Genomic DNA, 25,054 nt, shown 5'->3' with positions numbered 1-25,054 from the left:
TCCTCATAAGAATATAAGAATAAACTAGTAGTTATGGAACATACACATTGAACTTCTATTTCTACACGTGTTGATACAATTGAAAGAATGTGATAATAATTTCTGTCTTTTCTTCTTTGGAAATTAGAAGTTATAGTAAAAACGGAATGTAATGGAAATTGGAACAATCCCTGCAACCGATGACCAGCGCCGTAACTTAGATTTTTCTGGGGGTAAGCATTAATAAGCTTATTTGGGCCCCCCCAGAAAAAGTTTTTCTTTCTAATTCTTGTGCCCTTTCTTTCTAATTTTCTCATAATCTTTATGCACTTCGGAGCCTGTGGGCCCCACGGCAAGGTTTGCGCGTTCAGTTAGTTACTCCTTGGACCCATTCCATACATGAAAAAATTATTATGGGGACAATATTGATAAATATCAAACCCATACGAATAAATATTATTTCTAGAACCCCTAAAAGTAGACAATTTAAGCTGAAATTAGGCCACGACTCATTTTTGTTCTAGTTACCTTTTGTGTGCTGTTTTGTTTATGTAATGTAGCGACCCTATTTGATGCATCGTTTCTAATTTCATGTTGGTATCGTATATGGAGTAAGAAATTCTACTCTCGAAATGAGCCCCGTCGAACGGCGGGGATTTTCTCTGGGGGCAGTTCCATCCCTGCCCCCCGAAAGTTACGGCTCTGCCGATGACGTATCCTCAACTTGAAGAACGTTTCGTGATAGTATCCTCATTGAGGAACGTCTATATAACTTGTTTTTGAGTTAAACAAAGAAATCTCGAGTAAGTCGTTATGACACACACAGGTTGCTTATATATTCTTGTTTATATTTTTATTTATATTTTGATTATATTAGTTTGTTTTTGTTACATTTGAGTATCATATTTATATTTTTCCTTGAAACGATTTTAACTAGGTATTAGTTTAGATGGAAGGTGAAGTGGCGCGGTAGGTGAGTGGTTAGCTCATTGATCTTTCGGTAGACACGGGTTTGAATCCCGGCCAGGCCAAACCTTTTTCAAGTGTTCCTGTTTCAATTTCAATTTCAATGCATACTCTGTGTGACATGCAAGATCTTCTCTTCCCTAAAAAGAAAGAGATGTTAGAATAAGGAGAATTGGAGAAGGTCTGTCAATAGAGACAGTGATTTACAAACTTATTTCCAGCAGTTGTTCTAGATTTGATATTTTCATCTATTTTCAAGCATTTTCTGATTTATGTGTGATCAGTGTTTTTATTTCTTTGAATATGCAGTATATGGTGTATAATGCATTATATATAAATAATGCCTTATAAATAAGACATTACATACACAGCAATATTGGGATTAACATACGATGTTCATTGGACCAACACGCTCTGAAACAGAGAGATTGATCTGAGAATGGGGAAATGTTTCATGCGTCATCTACTCACAATTTTACTCGCATAAAGACTTGACCCAGTGCTACCAACTATTGTCAGTACCGAGAAAAGTTACGTGTAATTTGGGTTACATCTGTCTAGGCGTTTTCACAACTGCAAATTACCTGGACCCCAAGTAATGGATTTAGAGCACTTAGGGGGGATATACTTTTGTGAGTGCCTGTACATTGTCGTTTTGGAAATATGATATTAATGCTCCATTATTTGATTCCAATTTGTCTGTATAGCTAGTAGGTAAAATCATTTTCTCTCCTCTTAGAATATCACACACACTTTCCTGCCGTATTCAGTTGTCACTACCTTACAGACTATGATCCTGTATTGCACATCAGTTTTCAAATCACCCAATTCTGTAAACACTACTAACGACGCAGTGTTAAATTTAGCTAAGAAGTTGACAGATGATGCGATCTTATCACTACCATCTACCTGAATGCTATATTCTTACAAATATGTACGCGCTTATATCGTTCAGCCTATGATGTCACATTACGTCATCATCACGTGGCCATTACTTGATCCCTCCTAGCAGACATACAGCATCAGTTGTCTGTATAATATTGCTGACTTAATGTAATTTGATGCGATCAAATTACATTGAGTAGTAGTATTTACCCTCTCTTAAACCGGAAGTTGAAACATTTGATACGATCAAAGATTTAAACTTCCGGGTTAGGAGAGGGTAACTTACTACTACTGGTAGATTTCTCCAGTACCAATTTCTTCATGAGCCTATGCAGCACTTGCGTCTATATCGAAATAAAATTGTAAAATTTAGCGCACTTTTGAGGAAAGTTCATTCATCTTTACGGTGTTTCACGTGTAGATTTAAGAATTCTTTTACTTTTTACATGTCTTCTAGCTTTAAGCGTTAGGTGTCAAATTGCGTTTAGAGCTCGTTACGCTGCAACTCATATAATCTGTAATTTAGGACAGTAACACAATCTGAGGCGCAAATTGCATAACTTTCTAGATAACCTAGTATTTAAGCAACGTTAAATGGTTTTACGTTATATTTACAATACTTTTATTAATTTGTAGTCTTTATGTTTGGAATCATGTGTGTTTAGTCTCTATTTCGCTGAGGTATGATCTTTTCATAAGTGATAAAAGCTATTCACAATTTAAAATATATTTATTTATTGTTACTTCTTGAGCTAAACCGTGGTGAAAAATGGATCAAGGTCCACCAGTTCGACATGCATGATCTAGTGGCTACTGTAGGGTTTTGGTGAAGGTAGTCTCGAATCCAATCACCGGTGTAAGAATATTCATTGCATTAGTGGTTTTAATTCCACTTTGAACTAGGCCTACATATCATCCAGCCTCCTAACTGAAAGGGAAGCTAAATTTCACTAAAGTTAATGTTTCAAGCATTTAGCAGATTTCATTGAATATGTGTTAATGTTTCACAGGTTTCCTATCTTTGCAAACTGATGATATCCCAGGGAATGCTGGGTTTCTGGATCAAATACTAGCCTTGAAGTGGATAAAGAAGCACATCAAAAATTTTGGAGGTAATCCTGATGACGTCACGATAATTGGACAAGGCGCCGGAGCTGTCAGCGCTCACTTATTGCTCGTGAGTCCTCTTGCTGCAGGTAAAAGAATCGCCGTTTCAGTATTTTGTTTATTTATTTATCATTATTACCTATTACAGAGCGATTATTTCCTTTATAATTGGAATTATACTTAAATTTTAAATATTATTCAGGTAATACTACACTGGAAATTTAATAAGAGTAGATAGTGAGACAAGATAGAAACGTGTACAGAAAATAAAACAAAATTGTATAAATTCAAACAGCAGGCTACACAATAACGAATACTTATATTGTTTTCTACTATTAAAATTTAATGAATAGAGTGCTTAACTATCAACCAACTTACTAACTAATTTGAAAAGAAACGTAAGTATAGTATTGAAATTCTATTATCTTTAACATCTGTAGCAGTGGTTTTCAAACTTTCGATACTCCCGAACTGGCAGAAAGGGACGGATCCAGGACGGACTTCTGGGGAGGGGTTGTAATACTGCTACTTCGAGCTACTTTTAAGAGCTCCAAACTCTGGGATGGCTTTTATTTACATACAAAATAAGAAAGTTTTCTCTTCTGGGGGGGAGCGATTGCCCTGATCGGCCCCCTGGATCTGTCTCTGCTGGCAGAAGTCTGGGATAAATGTTGGATCTCAACAAAGTAGAAAGCACAATAGTCCATTTAGGTGCATAAGTCAGGTGCATTTAATATTAATCTTTAAATGTTCTTGTTATTTATTATTTGAAAAATGAATGCTGAAAATCTGAATTTTAGATCTGCACCTATTAGTGATGAGCGCAAGAGTCTTGGTCTTGCAGTTTTTGCAAGGGTCTTGCATGCAAGACCAAGACCAAGACCAGGTATCCCGATGCAAGACCAAGACCAAAACCAAGGTGTGAGAGACCAAGACAAAGACCAAGACCATACCTGCAATACCAAGACCAAGACCAAGACTCTTGCGCAAGAGTCTTGCACAAATACCAGTACTACTTGAATTTTCTTTATAGAATGTAAAAAGGGAAAAATCATTACATCTTTCACTTGAATTGTTTGGCTTCAGTAAAATGCTGCTGGAGTAGTTTATGCATCTGTGTGAGTCGATCTGCCCCTGTAGCATATAGTTACAGTATGTCGTTTTCAGAATCACGCGTTTTCAGTTCGCGTTTTCTGTAGTTATTACTCATTTTCAAGGCACACGGGTGTTATTCTAATCAAAGTACGTTGCACACAAAGAAATGTGTCACTGGTGCTGGATTACGATGCATTTTTGCGTTTTTAAACATTGCTTATAAACGGGAAATCAGACACTATTCTTCGTATGTGTATGTGTTATCTGGAATAAACTTAAACCTATAACCTTCGAGCTGATAAAGTTTGTCGGCTCGTCCTGGGATAAATATAGCAAAAGAGGGATTTAGACTGCTTTGCCTCAGGCAGTCTGCTGACGAAACGCCACAAACGTCCAAGAAGAAGGAATTTGCAAATTGAAACACACAAGTGGCGAGCGCAGAAATTAATTTCATGCGTATTTCGAAGTTGTTGCGGGAAGTGGGGAGCATCCCTATGGGTTATTCAAACTATGCGAAAAAATCGAAGAATAAAGTGACAATAAAAATGAAAAACAGAAACACCTCAGTATTGAAAAAAAAAAAAAAAAAAACATCTTTTATCAGTGCATAAGAACGAAGCGCAAGAATAATTTCCATTAAAGCAGCAGTAAACTCAAAATATTGAAAATTTAATTTTTTCTCTAATTTTTTGGCAATATTGCTAACCATATCATCATCATCATCATTGCTATTCTGTCATTATTGGTGGGGGGCCGCGGTGTCTCAGTGGTAGAGCGTTCATCTCTGGTGCTTGGGGCCCCGGGTTCGATCCCAGCCCCCGCCAATTGAACTTTGTGGTGGACAAACACCGTGTGCGTGGGTTTTCTCCGGGTTCTCCCGTTTCCTCCCACTTTCTTCATTCCACCATTTCATTCATTACTCATCATCACCGTCTCCTTTAGCCTAACCGGCATAACCGTGGGACGTAAAACTCAAAGATTTCATTTTCATTTTCATTTCATTTTCTGTCATTATTGGTAGGTCACTTGCTCCAACTGAGAAACTTTGATGTACAGTGGTCCTCATCGTCTCTTTATCTTGACGTAGTAATTTCTGTGTTAATGCCTTCCTTCAACTACAGTCTCCTTCGCCTCTCCCTCTCTTTCTTTTTACCCTACTCTCTAACACGTCCCTCATAATACAGTTCCTCCTCAGCCAATGTCCAAACCAGTTTCTCTTCCTACTGTTAATTATATCGAAAATTCTTTTTTCTTCCCTGCTGCTACTATTTCTAACACCTCCTCATTTGTTTTCCGTTCAACCAAGCTAATTCTCTCCTTCTTTCTCAATGTCCACGTTTCGAAAGCCTCCAATTTTTTCATCGCTTTTGCATAATGTCCATGTTTCTACTCCATAGAGTGCATATTAGAATCAGTAAAACAAAATCTCAGTATTTAATTGGGAAGTTTGTTCAATACAAAGATTAGCTAATCGAAGTTGGAAAAAAAATCTGGTATTTCAGTAATCTGTGCCGTCTTGATTTTCTTTCATGCGTCTCAGGGGTAGCCTCTCCACTTTCAGAAACAGGCGAGTAATGGATCTCTTAAACATATAAAAAGATTACGAGACGTTTTGATTTATCTTATAAGTAGTGAAGCGTGGACACCCATTGAAAAAAATAAAGGTCATTGCCTATGTTGTACATTATCATCATCCTTACACGATGGTAAACTATATTCTATTAGGAACATACATTGTATTTCCGTTACTATTGGCGCATTGTAGAATTTATCATCCCTTATATATAGAGTAAAATTTGCCTATAAAAGCATAAGATTTCTTACTGTAAGACTTGCAAGACTCTTGAAGGCAAGATCAAGACCAAGACCACCCGGGTCTTGGTCTTGGTCTTGCATTTGCTCATCACTAGCACCTATATCTTGTCTTAGCTTAAAATTTTCACAACTATAAACAGTGATGACGCCATAGGGAAACAAGTAGGAAGTCGGGAAACTGATGGCTACGTCTGTCCTCTGCTGCCCTCAGACATATTGCATTATAATGTAGTTTAAATAATACAAAATTTTCTTTTTCTATGTACAAAAGAACAGCTGCCCTCAAAACATTCTTTGTCCCTCAGATTACTTACACCCCAAGAAATTAAAGCTTTATCGTCACTGTTTCCGACAACGCTGTGCGGTGTTGTATTTATTTCATTTCCTCTGAAAAGTCATTCTTATGAGCTCAATGTGACATTGACGGGGTATTTATTTGCTAAATAATTTCGAATCGTTGAATCAATTTTGAAAGTAAGAGATGTATAGAGGTATCAATGTCCAATCGGTTCCGTATTTTATATTAATCGCACTGACAGCAAAATAATCTTGTTTCACACAAAAATAGGCTGTAGTTAGAAGATCACTAACAATTTAAAAGGTTTTCTTTTGAAGTTTGGATATTCTTTACTTACACATATAATGACTTGTTCTTGAATCTGATTTAATGACTTGTTCTTGAATCTGAAGTTGAGAGTTACACCAGGTGTCAGTTTTATGGATCATACGGCAATATCATAGGCCAAAGCTGACCACCCACCAATGTAAACCGGATGCGGTAAATTGACCACGCTTGAAATCGTTTGCTTATTTTACATTATTTTATTTCGAAAGGGTATATTCCAAGTTAAACTCGAAGATGATGTAGCAATCACCATTCTAAAACTTACATTTTGGGAACGAGAAAATAGTTTTTCTTATTCTATCGGATTAGACAATGAATTAAGAAAATAAATTTGTTTTCATGTTTCTAAAAGTGACGAAATAAAATGTCAATTGGCTAGATTGAATTTTTTGAGTATGTATGTACGCAATTCGGCATTACTTTTACAAACAAACGTAGATTAGGGTATTTTAACATCTTACTAAGTATCATGCGTCTTAACCCGTCAATGTACTTCACTTGTGTACAGTACTGTCATAGGGCGAGCACAGCCACGGCATCTTAACCTTATCCACTGATTCATTCACAAAACAAGATAATGCTTGAACAAATCAATCTAAAAAAAAAAAAAAAAAAAAGCTCTTAAAATAAGTTTATCTACATATGGGATGGATCTGTGACAGGCAATCACCCAGAAATTGTTGTTGCGAAGGGTCCAAAGTTTTTTCTTTTTCTTTTCTTTCTTTTTTTTTTTTGTTGGGGGAGTTCCAATACTCCATGTAGTGTTGAACCTGTGTTACTCTGCACTCGAAAATACGATAAGTTATTGGTAATTATTGCCACTTATATTCTCAGAAAAACTGACAGAACTAATTATTTTTATAAGAAAGGAAAGACTACAGATGAAGTGTAGAATCAAATCTGTAGTCAACATCCATCATTTTTTGTTAAACTAGTAGGTGGGCTAATTAAACACTAGCCCCCTTCACGTCAGATTGAAAATTTCTCGATGCTAGTCGTCTCATCAGGTTTGATCAACAGAAATTTCTAACATTTCACTAACTTTGCTAGCAGAAATTTGTAACACTGTTACACACACACACACACACACACACACACACATATATATATATATATATATATATATATATATATATATATATATATATATATATATATATATATATATATATATATATAACAATTAAGTATATTTTAGTTTTTCCAAACAATGAAACAACAATTTGAAATAAAATTTCAACAATATTTTAGTTCAAATGCGTTTGTTAGATGTAATATAATGAATATATACTATGTTTAATATAAGTACCTATTCGCCGAAGTGCTCAACTTCGTACGGGGAGAATAATATCTATGTAAAATCTTTAAAAGTAAAGAAATGGGTGAAATACATTACTTTGAAAAATGGCTTCGGCATTGCCTTTATATTACAGTGGTGCAAAGTGACCAGAACTTTTACTTTCAAAAACGAGACGCATACGAATCGCTGACGGGGGGAGGGGGCCTCCATATTGCATTTTGAGTCTCAGCAGTGTTTTCATTTTACAAAATACACAAGTAAGAATGATAACACAGCGTTTCTAACTTAAGTACTACCCAACAATACTTTTAACTACTTGAACACTTAGAATCCCCACTCAATTCCCACTTGAACCACAGAACACTCAATTCTCATTTGAATATTCAGAAGTTCTAGGCACGGCTGACGCTTCACAATGAGTGCTGGTACGGAAGAGTGTAGAATTAGCATTAACCATTTATATTTTGAATAATAATTACGGAACACCTGGCTCGTGTTTGCTTAAAAGCGGGACATTTAGGCGTCTCGTTTGAGATTCAGAGAAAAAACGGGATAACGGTTGAAAATACGGGACTATCCCGGCTAAAATGGGACGTCTGATCACGTTGCACTGGTGCAATCTGTTATAAATTATATATAGGAATATGAAAGTTCAATTTTGAAGTAAAACAACAAAGGTAATAATATGTATTTTTAAATATAATTTCCAATGGTTGCAGGCTAAACTTTCAAACATATTAAAATTCAGGAGGATATGCCGAAGGTGCGGGTGCCGAAACGGGACAGGGGACGAAGGTCTCGAAATACTTAAGTCGTTCCTGGGTGCACGAATAGATGAACGTTTAAAATTTATTTCAGTGTAGCCACAGTCATAGCTTCGGAATGGGCTGAAAAATAGTACCAAGTTGAAACAAAAAGGACTGAATTTATTATTTTATATCAATGTAATACATGGCTCTATAACACGAAACTAAAAGAAGTAAAGTTCTAGAACACTTCCTCTGCCCTTTCTTCCAAGAGTCCAAATCAGGAAAGTGCTGTTTCTAAAAATTACTTTGTAAAAACATCTAAATAGAAGGGCCCTAAACAACCATGGAAGTACATGAAACTTTTCTCACACGTAGGAAGTATAACAGAGGCCGCAAATTAAAAGGGAAAACAGTTATTTTCGGTACGTCTTGTAAGGAAACCAAACGCGCCTCTATTTCAGTGACCAATAAACCAAAACGGTATTATGGCCATATATGAGAAAATATATAAAACAAGGAATAAATCAATCATCTCCGAGTTCGCGTGTAAATACTACGTTATAACAAAATATTAAAATATAAATTATTGCACCTTATTCTCGCTTATTTCACGACCGAAGGGGGATAATAGACTGTAAGAATATAAGGTAAGTAAACTGAAATTTGTAAAAAAGAAGAAAAAAAGTAAAACTAATCCAGAGTGCTCGAACCTTCCCTGAAATATATCACAACACATTGTTAATGATTTTCAAGATTTCATGCTAAAATTCCCACCCTTCTCATCTCCTTCATGTGCGGTGTGGATGCAGGCATCTAACGTCATTTGTTTCCAAATATAGTTCGAAATACGAATTTTCAACAAAGTTCGTAGCGTTATGCGCTGCAATGACATAAAATCAATATTCAACAGCATTTTTTAATTCCAACGTACAGTATGAGTAACTTAAAGTGTAGGAAAAGTCTGACTAAAACTTTTGAAAATGTGACAAGTATTTGTTAAATGGTACTGAATTGGGTAGAATTATACCAACTTTTTTACAAAAGGGGCTGAAGATGCCATTGTGGTACCAACGGACTGATGAGTGACAAAAAGGGCTGAATTTGGTACACTTGAATTTGAATTTGGGAGTACTTTGTAAACAGTTCACACATGAAAATTATACACAAATAAATAAGAAGTAAGTACGAGAAGATGCATAACAGACTACAATACTTACCGTAAATTGATGCTTGCTTAGACTGCTATTCGATGTTGTTGATTCAGTTTCTTCAGCTATTCCTTCGTTCAGTAGAGTCAAAATAACTAAAGATTACATTTTTATTTTATACACTTACGTTGACTCCCTTTATTTCATTATTGGAAATCAAAGCGTTATTTTAATCACGTGAAAATAAATTAAAAAAGAATTACTTTCCAAATTTCTGCACCCAATTTTCTTTGGGAAGAGATTGTTATTTGCCCATCTTCGTACCATACAGAAATCCGAGCTATTTTAATTCTCTAGAAATGTTAAAATCGAACTTTTTTAAAAGTAGGTGACAATATAGCATTGTTCCTTTTCAAAGCATTGCTTCTTATTAGAAATTGTTGAACAAAAGGTAATATTTCGGCTAGGGGAATAAAAACGTATATATTAAATACAACCTATGGCAAGATAGCTCCCCGACTTTAGAAAATTAAAACAATGACAAGGTCATTCGTCTGTACCACATTTGTACCGTTTGTACGGAAAATATCTTCGTTTGTATTATCGTCGCCAAAAGTGCCTTTACATCGCCGTCACGGGTATGTGACAGCACAATACTCTAAGGAAGGGGTGGTTGAATAAGAATTTGTGATTAATTTTGAAGAGTTTTTTATTTTGACTAGGGAAATAACGTAGGTGTAGGGAGCAAAGGCACAGATTTGAGGCATCAGTGCACTGTCAGTACAGTGGTGGCACTTGGGGGTGCTTTTGACCTACTGCGCATGCGCAAACTGTTTCGGTTGATTCCCGTTCTGGTTCGGATTTCTGTTCCGTTTAAAATTCCTGTTCCGATTCATGTTCCAACTCCTGTTCCAGTGATACCTATTCCGGTTCCGCAACGAGTAGCGTTTTACGACTATGAACACGCATGCGCAGAAACATTACACACAGCAGCAAGACTATGAACATAGTAGAACATGACACTGTCGGTAGTGGCTTTTCAACTATTATAACATCAGTGATGCACTCCTTCTCTTTTACGAGCAATTTTTGATGTTACCGGAGCAGACTATGCAACGAATAGCCTTTTACGGCTGTGAATACCACCGGACCACGCATGCGCAGAAACATTACACACAACAGCAAAACTATGAACAGTAGTATCACCATGACACTGCCGGTAGTATTTTTTCAACCATTATAACATCAGGGATGTACTCGTTCTCTTTTACGAGCACTATTTTGATGTACAAAAAACTATGACAACACAGTAAAGCGGAGATTAAAAAAGTAATTTAACAATATAACATAAGTCTGGTTATTCACACACACACACAAACACCACACACACACACACACAAACACTTGGTTGCTCATGCGCAGTAAAATTAAATTTCCAATTTGGTAGAAATTACATGCATGCGCAGAAAAATTACAGTTCCAACCCCCACTTCCAGTTCCCGTTAAACACACCACCACCAGCAGCAAACTACAACATAGATTATGACCACAGACTACAAAGGCTACAACATAGGACTATGAACATATACTGAACACAGTAGAAATTACACGCAATTTAGAAAGACTGATGTTCCTATAACCTTTTACGAACACTGATTTCATTCCCTAAAACATTTTTTTTTTTTGTGAACATAGCAGGGTTCGCTGCCCACTTGCATGTTATCTTTTTCTCTATCACACACACACACACAGACACAACGTTTACGGAACACTTGGTGGAGCATGCGCAAACTGTTAAGGTTCATGTTACAGTTCCGGTTCCGAATACACAACACAGAAGAAGATGCAGCCGACTATCACCAGAGCAGAAATTTTAAGGTTACACAAGAAAGGCTACGCAACACATATCCCAACTCCCAGTCTAGAAAAGCTATGACCACTTTCAGAAATGAAGAAGTGGGTGCATTTCTTTATTTGTCCTAAATAACATACAAATCTGCCCCTTTTACTCGTTCAGTCTTTTACGACGAAAATACTGACGGAGAGATTAAAACACACACACACACACACACTAGGTTTAGGGTACTCTTGGCGACGCATGCGCAAATTGATCCGGTTCATGTTCCTTTTCCGGTTCCGAATACACAACACAGGAGAAGTTGCAGCCGACTACTACAATAAAAGCCGTTTTAAGATTACACAAGGAAGGCTACGCAACACATAATCCGACTCCCAATCTAGAAAAGCTATGACCACTGGCAAAATGAAGAAGTGGCTGCATTTCTTCATTTTTGCCAAATAACGTACAAAGGCTGAACCGTTTAATTCGTTCACTCTTTCACGGAAAAAATAATGAAACAGAGTTTAAAAGAAACTCACACACACACAGTTTACGGAGCACTTGATGCGCATGCTCAGTAAAATTAAAGTTCGAATTTAGTATTAATTAGACGCATGCTGAGAAAAAGTACAGTTCCGATTCCGACTCCTGTTCCAGTTATCGCAGTACCGCACACATACTGCAGCAGCAACAGCAGACTACGCACACAGAAGAGCTAATGAGAGAGAATTCTCAACTTTTGAACACCTATGTAACAATACAACCTTTTAACCTTTACATGCATGGATTTAATAAGGCTACGGTATATTTTCGCATGGACCGTATTTTCCAGCCCCCCAGATCTCGTTTCCTTTTCAATCCCTATTTAACGGAGCATATATTCTAGCACATATGTAACACAGCAGAGGTGTATTTGTTTTCTTTTAAGACAGTTAAAATTTAGGACTCAAATTCCAATTTGGCAATGAGTGAGAGACCAGGGACCCTCCGATTCGTGCACGGCGTATATAACATCGGGATTAATTTGGTAGTGTCAAATTCAAAATATCAAAAACGTGACCGGAAGTGGGGTTTTATGGGTCAAGATGACCTCGTAGTGACTCGGCCGTTTCAGATTCGTAATCAGCATATATGACATCGGTATTAATCGGGTGGTGTCGAATTCGAAATCTCAAAAATCGTGACCGGAAGTGGCGTTTTATGGCTAAAAATGACATCGTAGCGACTCCACGGTTTCAGATTTGTGATGAGCGCACCGAGCTACATAAAAAATGATTTTTCCAAATTTTTAAAATTTAGAGGTCATAGTTCTATTTGAAACGAGTAACAGCGTCTCTCTCTCTCTCTCTCTTTCTCGCACACTACACATACACTCGGTTTACACAGCATTTGGTGGCGCATGCGCAGTTTGAATTCAGCAGAAACTAAAGCGCATACGTAAACTGTTGCGGCTCACGTTCCAGTTCAGGTTCCGACTCAAGTTCCAGTATCAATTCCGGTTTTCTATACACAACACAACAGCAGCAGCAGACTACGAACATAGAAGAACGAGTATGACGTTGGCGGCTGTGGTTTTGCAACACCATTATAGAAAATAATGAACTATGTTTTCATTCCCTATATAAAACATAGTACTCCTTCACTCTGTGTTTGGTGGACTGCTACTAGCTAGTCTGAACATTAATACAAAACTCTGAAGCTACTCCTCCTGTTACCGGACAACGGTCGTGAGCCTCACGTGGAAACAATATTACATCCGCCATACTCCCCGGACATTGCACCTGTTCCATTCCTTGGAAACGCCGGCTCAAATACCATCATTGCGATGGAATGTATGGCCTTCCAGAAGGATGTAACCGTTATCAAACGACTATGACCTATTGTAGAGTTTACACAAGAAAGGCATAACAGCAACCCCTAGAGAGGGCTATGACCTCGTATTCAACATAGCAGAAATTAAACTCAATCTAGAAATGCATAAATTACACAGACTACAAAGGCCGCATATTCCGCATATTCCGCAAGATATATTCTTTTAGAAAGACCTTGGAATTGGCAGTTGCGTTGACCGTAAATGCACCCTAAAAAATGGTATAGTTGGCATAACCATTAAATGGTTAATAATACCAGAATAATATTGCTTATATAGGGACAGCTATGCTTATGGCCAGTAATAGCATACAGGTATGGCTATTAAATCCGGGTTATTGTTACCATACATATGTGCAATAGTACCATATTTCTGTATTGTAAATTTAACTATAATCGGAATTAATAGTCAATATTACCATGCAGATTACAATACATCTACATCCCAACTATACCTTTATAGCTCTGCCTACAATACCATATTCGTTCGAATACTATACCGTATAGGTATTGCAAAGATACTAGATGGTTGGACAACAGGTGGACAACCATACCGTATAGTCATCGTAACCATTATATATTGTTGTATTTGCAAGACTAAATTACAGTACCTACAATACCGTATGGTTATTTTAACAATACTGTCGTATTGAGACAACCATATAGCAGGGTAGGTGCACCAAATTTTATACTTGATGTAACCATACTATATTGTTGAAGCAGCCATGTAAGATGGTAGATGGAACAACCTGCATAGGTACTATAACCATATTATATTGCTATGGTAGCGATGCCGTATTGTAATATTGAAGATAAAGTAAGTTTGTTGTTACCATGCTAGATTGTTGACAGAACAATCTAGCATAGTGTGTGGAACAATCTCGGAATTGTTATAGGAACAACACGCATAAACACACCACCTTGATTCTGCTTCATATTAAACTTCACAGAAGATAAGACAAAGGTATTATTAGAAACAGTTCCAGTAACCATTTCAATACTTCTTTAAATGGTTAATGGAAATGTTTCTAATAATACTTTTGTCTTATCTTCTGTGAAGTTTGATATGAAGCAGAATGAAGGTGGTGTGTTTATAGCTGTCGTAACCATGCAGTGTTGTTTCTATAACAATGGAACTGAGGTGGTATGCAATGTAGATCAGATATTACACAGCATTTATAACAACTACTTTTATTTTCCTTTAATCAAGTATACATTATAGGAAAATTAGAAATGCAGCACAGTAATACCAAAAAAGGAACTTTACAATAATGCAGTTATGAAAGTATATAAATCTTTTAAGCAATGCAATGAAAATATACGGTTTAAAAAATAGTAAACCAGACATATATTATTATATTAACATACTTTTGATTTACATTTCTTTCTTAATATTTTTACATGTATTTTATAAAATGTGGATGTTACTAAATAACAGTTATTCCAAGTAACTGAACACGGAAGACACATACTGATGATGTGTCCAAATTAGAATTATTTTTCATCTTACAGTTTCAGTGTACATCTGACACCATCTTCAGAGAGAGGAAATAAGATGGCAAATAGTGGGTAAGGAAATTGAGAAGAACTCGAAGTATTCAATTTTGTAATCCATTCTTTTCCCATCCTATTTTTCTCTATCTGAAGATGCTGTCAGGTGTACAACCAGACTGTTAGACAAGATATAATTCTAATTTGGATACTAAGAATTACCCCAATTACATAAACTAGAAGTTTTGAAGAATCAAGATTCACTTAATACAATACACATATATACACGGTGATTCAGAACTCGAATTCGCAGAAAAATGAACTTTGAACACCCTGGTCCTCGTAAAGTCCTTAAAACTACAAAGAAAAACGTTCTTGGCAGGACAATCCGCCTCCACCATATCCGTTACGTTTCAACACAAAATTATGAAATATTCAAATTTGAAAGTTTTACTCCCTTGAGCGGAATATGGTACATCAACTCTGTCAATCATAGTAGAGGAGTTAGTGTTCTAAAGTTCATTTCTTTACGACTTCGGTATGCATACAAGCAAGAAATATATTGATTCTAGTAAGGAGCATGTGAATGAATATCAAATGAAACTAAATGCTGATTCATTTCACATTCTAAATTCAAACTTGAAAATTTAGTGGCAAGTATTTGTGCTAAAACTGATTCACACAGAACAGGAATCAGAAGAAAACAAATATATATATGTATTATTCCATTAGAAGCAGACTTACTGTTTTACTGATAATGAATATATTATATTACGATTTATGGCTGATTCGTTTTATTATTAATGAATTTAACACTAATGCTTTATTGTTGTAAGATTATATTGCACTTATTTTTAATTTATTTTCCACATTCCTAATACTGATACAATAAATTATTTTTCAACCAAAACTGCTAAGTTTTATCTTAGACAGAAAACCAAGAAGAAAAAAAAATGAGTACAACTTAACAAATATACACAATTCCTTTGAAACTTGGTAACCGTTTCCATTAAAAATGTAAATAATATGAAAAAAAATACAAAACATGTTACAAGACTGCTTTTTTTTAAATGGAAAATTTTGTAACTACCATGTAGTTCTTTAGTGTCAATACCTACATCATAATAAATGTGTTTCTTCCTACGTTTGATAAATAATACGGAAACATGCATAAAATAAAGCTTAGAAGATCGAACTGAATTAGTGTTTCGCTATGTCAACTGAATTTTGCCTTATCATTTTATTATTACTTATTTTTCAAAAAGCTTTTTGGAGTTGGTAGTGCGTATTTCTAATGTCATTTAATATCTCAATTTTTTTTTCTTTCTTTCTAAAGTGTACCGTATATAACGGAGTACTGAAAAGTTTTCAGAATAGTTTTGCAGCTCGTGAAGTTTAAGCTAGAATGATTAAACACCACCAAGCAATTCCTCGTACATCCTTTGTGAGTCAGTGCCCTAAGCGGCTTTGTCCTAGGAAGTCGCATTTAGTTTTTCAGCGTATCTTCCCCCAGTTATGCGCTGAGTAACAGCGAAATTGAAGGTGACGAAATTTATGAAACTAGGTAAAGCTAGAAAATCTGCTTCAGAAACACATGAAATGTTGAAGTCAACATTTGGAAAAGATGCTTTAGGCCATGGTCAAACGTAAGAGCATGTTAAAAGTGACAGAACATCGGTTGAAAATAATGTCCGTTCAGGATACCCGTCAATCGGCATAGGATTTTGTACCACGAAGAGAATATGGGAGGATTACTGTAAAGGCTGTGTAGAGACTTGCTGTAAAGACTGTGAAAAAAATTATACTACTAACTTTCCATCGGATTCACCCAACTCTGCACCGTGTAACATTTTCTTCTTCTTCAGAATGGAAATCAACTTCAAGGGCCGAGGATTTAACAGTATACAACACTCAAGCGAAACTGCCATCACGAAACACACGAGTGGAAATATATGCAAAAATTAAACGTGATCTTCTAGCACAAAGTCGCTTAAGCATTGACCACCAAGTGATGCACGAGGAGCCATCTGCCGGAATTTTACTGTACAGACACTGCGGAAACTGGGTACCCCATCATACACATGACATTATTTAACATGATAAACGCAAACAAAAATTTACATTAGATGCCCACACAGACTGGATTACAAACGACACAATTTCACGACGAATATTTCCGTTAGAAGTAATTATTATTTCACATTTTCTGAAATTATTTTCTTGGTACAATATGCATTATTTGCATCTAACAATAATACGAAAGTATTTGCTAAGCAGTAATAAGACTTGTAAAAAAAAAAGGCACAAGGACAAATAAAATACTTAAATACAAGAAACAATAATTAGAACCATCGTTAGCTTAACGTTTCGTAACACATAATATAAACGTTACAATACGAAAGAATATCTACTAATTCATGTTCTATCATAGGTTCGCTACATGTTTCCGTACCTATCTCTTTTTAACCCTTTCTGGATCCTGGCTTTTTGGGCTATTTTTTAGACTTTCAGTCAAGCACCTACTGTATCGTCACTATTTATCCTAGGATCATTGCTCATACCTCATTCTCTTCAGAATAGAGCTGGCTTTTGAATGGTACCACTTGCATGCTCATACCATATACCAGAAGCGGGAAAAAATGTCAAAGTGAAAATTTCGGAGGGAAAAAATTTTTTCTCGAACTTTGGCCCCCCCTGGACCCCCCCTGTGTGATCGTAGCCATCAAAAAAATCTGATAAATAGTACTTGGTATACTGAATGTGTGTGCCAAATTTCAAGTTTCTATCTTGAATAGTAAGGGCGGGAGAATTTTTATCAAAAATTCCCACAATGCCCCAAAGTACCATAAAACACTATGATCTCAGGGAAAAAAATTCCTGAGACATCCCTAATTACCCTAGGACTATAATCCGCCAATCATTCTCTTCAGAATAGAACTGTCTTTCAGGCGGTACCATTCACATGTCTCCATCATGTATCTAAGGCGGGAAATTCCTGAAAAAAGGGATTTTTTGGGGCAAATTTTCCTTTTTTTCAACTTTTGCCCCTCTGGACCCCCCTTGTTTTTAAGCAGAAATCGGAAAAAAACTTCTGGTAAATACTACTCGGTGGACTGAATGTTTGTGCAAAATTTCAATCTTCTACGTCAAAAAATAGGCCCGCCAGAAAAAATTTCCCTACCGTGCCCCACTTTTACCCTTAGTATATTTGGATAAAAATTCACTGAGACGGCCCTAATTAGCCTAGAATAATAATTCGACCGTCGTTCTCTTCAGAATGGAACTGCCTTTCAGACGGTATGACTCACGTGGTACTATCATGTATGTAAGGCGGGAAAATGACGAAAAACGGGATTTTTTGGGTAAAAAATCCCTATTTTTACCACTTTACCCCTCTGGTTCCCCCCTGTTTTAGCACTGACATCAGTACAAAAAATCTGGTAAATACTACTCCGTGGACTGAATGTTTGTGCAATATTTCAATCTTCTACGTTCAAAAATTAACGCGCCAAAAAATATATACACCGACAATGCCCCATATTACCCTATATAAAAGTATATTTTTTTAAAAATTCCCTGAGACGTCCCTAATTACCCTAGGATAATAATTCGACCGTCGTTCTCTTCAGAATGGAACTGCCTTCCAGACGGTATGACTCACGTGGTCCTATCATGTATGCAAGGCGGGAAAATGACGAAAAACGGGATTTTTGGGGTAAAAAATCAATATTTTTACCCCTTTGCCCCTCTGGTTCCCCCCCCCCCCTGGTTTAGCACTGACATCGGAACAAAAAATCTGGTACATACTACTCCGTGGACTGAATGTTTGTGCAAAATTTCAATCTTCTACGTAGAAAAATAAGCCCGCCAAAAAATATTGAACATACGCTTAGAAAATGAGAAAAGAAATTTTTGACTTATGACGTCATCACCTCCTATGTCTGGACGCAGGATGGTCTGAGACCATACGTAATGTCTTCTGCAAGGCCTCTGGACTTGGAAAACAAAAAAAAAACAAAAAAAAACAAAAAAAAAACAAAAAAAACCGGACGAAAAAGCTCAAATAGAGGAGAAATAACGCAATGTACCATGAAAAGTGCATATGGTACAAATTGTACCATAGGATCCCGAAGGGGTTAAGAGTTAATGGCATTTGATTTTCGCGACGTCACGCCTGTGGTTTTCATTCCTTAATAGTATTCGATTTCTCCTAGAACCTTTCCTTATTTTTATAAGTTTAAAATAAAATGAGGAGACAAAATGTATAACAAAGAAATTGGGGCAGCTCCTGCAAGTATCTACATTTTAAGGAGTAAAAATTTTGTTAGTGCACCAAGGATCAGAACAGGAATCGTCAGGCTGACGTATAGCATATTTTCAACTCTAAAATTAGAACAAAGTATAGTTTGAACTCAGTAAAGGTTATAGTAAATGATTTATGTAATTCAGTGAGATTTTGAATGAAGAAATATTATGACCACTAGCAATGTATTTGCAATCAATAAAAGCTATTCCTTTTGACGTACGACACATCATACTACCATATAATATTAATCGGAATTTAATGGCATCATATGTTTTTTCTTAAGACGGACACCTTCCCAAGATACGGTTCTTGACTTTGACACATTTATATTAGAATTGCAGAAACCCAATAAAAACTGCTTTCATAAATATCTTTTTAGTAGTTTAAACTTAGTGTCACATGACATCCTTCCCAATTAAAAAAAAAATACTTAGAATTAAAGATGGCAGACAACGATTTACCTTCCTTTCACGCAATATTGTTTAACTTTTGTTTTAAACCCATTTCGGTAACACTAAATCCTTTTCATTAGCAAATCCAAGTTACATTCTTATAAAGGAACCAGAACCCATACAAACTTTTGCGACTGGGTACACGGATTCCTTTTCCAAAGCGGTTTTATATATATCGGGTGTAAGGAAAAGGTAGTACAGGCAGACAGACTTGATTCTACAGCTAAAACGATACGAAAATTTCTTTATAAAGTTGTCCTTTAAGGCCCCCTTTTGGAAGGGAAAGACCGGTAAAGTTTGGTCGATATGGCAATATCGCACGGGTTGTCGGTAACAAGACTTGATAGCAGCGACTTTGGAATGGTGTTTATCGTGGAGTAGAGGAAAGTGCCGTACTTCAAACGAAGGTACCTAACTTCAAAGCTCTTTGTCATTTTTCTTTTTTTTCTTCTTCTTTTTTTAAAAATAAAAGTATGGAATATCGGATGCAGCAAAAGGTATGAAATGTGGCGGGAAAATGTGAAGAGATGAAAACGTACATTTAAAATATCAAATTGAATAAATGTCGTACAAAAGGAAGCTTTCTGTGCCCAGATCATGACAAAACATGCCGTTTCAAATCTAGCCATTTTGTTGTTAAAATAAAAAAAAAAACATTAAAAAAATCTTAGATAACGAAGAAGTTTAAACTAAACTCCAAAGCCTATATCACGTGTTTCTACAAAGTACCGCAAGGTGTTACCTCATAGTCCAAATTTTACCAGTCTGTCACTTCAAAAGGGAACCTCGGAGGACAAAATATCGAAAGACATTTTCGTTTCATTTCAGCTGTAGAGTCAGATTCTGTCCAAGCTGTGCGATCTTTTCCTTACACTCGATATGTAACCTTTTTCTATTCCGAACAAAAAATCTGTATAAAATTTACATAGAACCAACCATGTTTTTTAAAAGTTTAGTTCCTACTTCGGTGGCCATAGGATCATGCAGGCAAAACATCTAGTAGTACAGGAATGTATGCTTCATTGCAAATGCTTTGCTAGTGGATATAATATTGTTTGACTTAAAATCACATGGATTAGGAAACATTTTCTTATGCTCGAGCCCTATTAAGCATTTTTCGCATAGGCACAAACTTTCCAAGCACTTGTAATGTTTCCACCGAAACCTCGCCTTTCTTTCTCTTTGAAGATAATTTCTGTCCAATAACATAATCAATTGGTTTTATCAAACTGCCCATTGTCTCTAACATGCCAAATCGCCTATATTCAGTTTCCAAGCTATAAAATGGACTGGACATTATACTAAACATGTTCATTACTTCAGTTACTGTATTATCATCAACATGATTTCCTCGAAGCGTTTGTAAAATTTTCTCTCTTAGCGGTAGCATCACACTACCGCCCATAAACCCGTGTACCCAGTCGCAAAGGTTTTGTATATGAGTTCTGGTTAAGTTACATTGACTATACAGTTTAGTAATAAAAAGAAGGGCTTCCTCCTTTACAGCCTCAAGGTAATCTTCAAGAGAAAGGCTTTCCACAGAAGTTTCAATTGGTATATCACCATTATGAGACAACTGTCTCTCAACATTGATGTGACACACCTCATTTTGGTATCCACGAAAAGGCTGGTTCCCATCACCACCCGTACTTGTTCTTTCGTGTTTCAGCAAGTGTTTGCGGAATGAATTGGCGTTATCAAATTCGCGTCCACACAATGATTCCCCACAACGAAAGGGGCTCATGGCACCTAATTTGTGACAAAATTTTAAATGAAGTAACAGAGACTGACTCGTTCTTAAGTCACTATGACAAACAAAACACTTAGGCATCTTCTTACAAACTAAAAAGAACGTATATACATGAAAAAACTATTTTACAAACTAAATGATTAACGGAAAACAACCTTTCCTGCCATTACACGGTACTAGATCTTTGATATTTCAGAGATAAGCGTGTTCACTGAAGGAAAATTCTTGTCGCAGTCATTTTCAATTTTGTACATATGTTTCTGGACAAATGTCCACACCTGTTCCGATTCCTTCGGATATTCTGCATCCAGTACTTGAAACGACTTGAATGTGCTATCGATTGCTTTCAGTGGAGTTTCAACTCTGTAGAGATTATCCTCAATACTCACGTAGAAGGCTTGAGGTTCATCTATTTTTGAAGCGACAACGACGGGCATGGGCTGCACACTACATCCAAAGCGCTGCATCTTTAGATGATGCCTTTCTAACTCTGTTAGAAGATCGGACGCTTCCTGTAAGTCATGTACACAGAATTATTATCACGTTACACACCTATTAACACGTTATCAAATTCCAAAAACTACAAATACACGTATAATTAAAATGAGCTTGTATTTTAAACACGAGGTGCACCAATAATATATATAGCAATCCAATTAAACTGCTACCAACTGTTTTCAGGCATTCTTCTATACTAGAAATGTAATGTAATGAGGTCATAATTGACGCGAGTCACTTCTGCGCGATATGAAATGTCTTGAAAACTAATATAGGTTAATATGACAGTATTTCGAATGTATTATTATACCACTTGAGTTGTACATTTTTAATACCGTTCATTGTGTTTGTATTATCCGATGCAATTAAGAAAAGTTCTGGGAAAATTAAGTAAAGTTCCTTAGAGGAATCTACCCTTTAGTATAAGGTTTGAGAATAATCACAAAGAAAACAATCTGAATTATTGCACTTATAAACTTGACAGTATTGCCAACAGATGACGAGAAGAGCCCTAAAACAGGGGAGGCGGGGAAAGGTCAACGACACGGTCAAGTCCATTTTCGGTTTTTAAGGTGTGGTCTATACTTAGATGTCGTCTGCTATTCCGGGTAAAGTTATCTGTGTGCTATTCCGTGGTGTCATTTGAAACGCGCGTTGTGCTTTGTGTTTCGTGCTTAGTTTCGTTGTGTTTTTCGAATTAGTGTGTTTTTAATATTATAATATACTGTGTTTTAGTGTAATGGCGAGCTCTAGGAAGAAAGGCGCGACTATTCATAGTGATTGTCGAGAAATAATAAGCAACATTGTTGAATTCTGTGACCGCGAATCAAGAGAGAAACAGTGTTTAGTACCTCTTGGTCAAGCCACAAAACGTGCTTCTAGAGCTACAGGTTTGTCTGAATCAACTATAAAAAGAATTCGCAAGGAGTCTCTTACACGGAAAATGCATTCTCCGACACGAAAATTGATTTCTCCCGGTAAACACAGGAAAAGACCCGATCACAGAAATGTCATTGTAGACGATTTTGATTTGTGTGTTATAAGAAATGCTGTGATTGAAATGTACGTGTCAGATCACATTGTACCAACGTGTGCTAAGCTTTTAACTGTAGTGCGGCAAAAAATTCATTTTCCTTGGAAAATAGACTCACTGCGCAAGGTATTGAGACAGTGTGGTTTCATTTGGAAGAGATGTAACAATAGGAGAAAGGTGTTGATTGAAAGACCAGATATTGTAACGTGGAGGAGTAAATATTTAAGAGCTGTCAAGAGATATCGGGGAGAAAATCGCGCTCTGATATATCTTGATGAAACTGGAGTCGACAGCAACATTACAACAAAGAAGTGTTGGCAGTCAGACGATGTCGTGGGGGTCCATGCGAATGCTAGTTCTGCATATCGACTCATAGTTGTGCATGCAGGAAGCATTAATGGATTTGTGCCGAACGCGTGTCTTATATATAAGGCAGGTAGTAGTACAGGTGATTATCACGGTCAAATGAATGGTGAGAATTTCCAGAAGTGGGTTAGAGAAAAACTTATCCCAAATATTCCTCCTCAGTCTGTCATAGTAATGGATAACGCTCCTTACCATTCAGTACAAACAGAAAAAGTTCCTTCGGGCTATAGCTTGAAAACCGATATGCTCTCCTGGCTAAAATCTCGACAAATTAGCTGTGATGAAACCATGAGGAAGGCGGAATTAAACGCTATAATTCAAGCCAACAAACCTCGTGAGAAAACGTATCGTGTGGACAAATTACTTGAAGAACATGGCCATACAGTGCTTCGTCTTCCCCCGTACTCGTGTGATTTGAACCCGATAGAACTTTCGTGGGCCAAGGTGAAAAAATATATACGTGACCATAACACGACAGGGTCACTTTCATTCACAGCACTCCAGGAACTTACCTCAATTGCAATATCATCATGCACTTCAGAAGATTGGAAGGGTTTCTGTCAGCATGTCGAAAAAATAGAAAAACAGTATTGGGAGCGGGACGGCTTGATGGAAAATGAGGTAGAAAAAATTTTGATTTCGTTTGGAGGAACAGAAGATAGCGACAGTGAGCCGTCAGATGATTCGGATGGTGCATTCGAGGGTGAAACAGATGATGACAGTGACGAATTGGCACAGCCGTTATCACAGTAAAGGGTAAGTACCCTATTCATTTCGTTTTGTGTCTAATTTTTGTTATACTTGTTATACTTGCGTTGCAACGATATTCCTTGGTAAAACATGAAGGTGGACGTTAGGGATACGCACAAGACAGGATTTGAGGCTGTCTCGACTCGAAAATATGTCGTGAAAGTGATGTCTCGTCTCAAAAAATAAATATGTTTCTATTAGAAGCATTCTGTCTCGACTCGAATTTTTTGACGAAAATTCTGTCTCGTCTCGTCTCGAGCGAAACCGTAGTGGGCGTTACTTAAATGGAATCGCAGGTATCACTATTCATCATCGACTCCGAAAAAACTGTGGAATCGACAGTATCATTTCTCTCTAGGGTATAAGTGACATTTGTACCAAGTTGATTGGAATTTCTCGAAATCAATGCTGGCACATGCACACATACACACACACATACACACGCGGATACATCATATGATCAAGAGGGGGGCTAGGCTGTATATAGTCTTCAAATTGTCCAGTAAAGGATAAAATCAACTGCCATTTATGCCGTGTAAATTTTGATGTAAAGGGGGAGCGTACTATAGCCTCTCTAGTTCCCTTGGATCCGCCTATATGTGTATATATATACATATATACGATATATCAATCACTCATATTTGTAAAATACATATTTAAATATAGAACTTATACGTTGCGCGCAAGAAAACGAATGTATTAATTAGATAGCATGAGAACTCGTATAGGGAACGACTTGCCGAAACCCCCGTGCGAAAAGTGGGTGAGCCCATACCTACGTCACACTACTTCTGCTAGGACTCTTCTCGTCATCCGTCCACTGTAGTTACGTGAATAGATAACTGCGACATAAATAAAATTGTCCTAAGCTTACACTTAATGGTTTACATTTACAGTAATAAATATTTCAATTAAATTTGGCAAACTTGGAATCACATCCAGACATAAAGTAAGCACGGATATTTTAAAGATAAAATAAATTTATATCCTGTACCTCAATGACCGCAATTCTTGACGTTACAAATCTCCA

General features: G+C 36.6%; 2 protein-coding genes across 7 annotated transcripts in view; one reads left to right on the top strand and one right to left on the bottom strand.

The window, feature by feature from the left end:
* The window catches only part of LOC145693363 (juvenile hormone esterase-like), a 1,331,986-nt gene that overhangs the window by 585,980 nt on the left and 720,952 nt on the right, over window positions 1–25,054 (top strand). For all 6 annotated transcript variants that reach the window (XM_081769289.1, XM_081769291.1, XM_081769293.1 and 3 more), the window contains one exon: window positions 2,841–3,026. In XM_081769289.1, coding sequence (XP_081625415.1) covers window positions 2,841–3,026 — 186 coding nt within the window. The remainder of the gene's footprint in view (window positions 1–2,840; window positions 3,027–25,054) is intronic.
* The window catches only part of LOC145691895 (uncharacterized), a 10,925-nt gene continuing 4,520 nt past the window's right edge, over window positions 18,650–25,054 (bottom strand). The window contains exon 3 of the mRNA XM_081767202.1: window positions 18,650–21,889. Within this exon, the coding sequence (XP_081623328.1) occupies window positions 20,718–21,458 (741 nt within the window). The 5' untranslated portion in view covers window positions 21,459–21,889 and the 3' untranslated portion in view covers window positions 18,650–20,717. The remainder of the gene's footprint in view (window positions 21,890–25,054) is intronic.

This window comes from Thermobia domestica, chromosome 8 (genome assembly GCF_964235325.1).
Source record: "Thermobia domestica chromosome 8, izTheDome1.hap1.1, whole genome shotgun sequence".
Taxonomy (NCBI): domain Eukaryota; kingdom Metazoa; phylum Arthropoda; class Insecta; order Zygentoma; family Lepismatidae; genus Thermobia; species Thermobia domestica.
The sequence above is the reverse complement of the archived record's forward strand: the minus strand, read 5'-3'. Positions and strand labels throughout refer to the sequence as shown.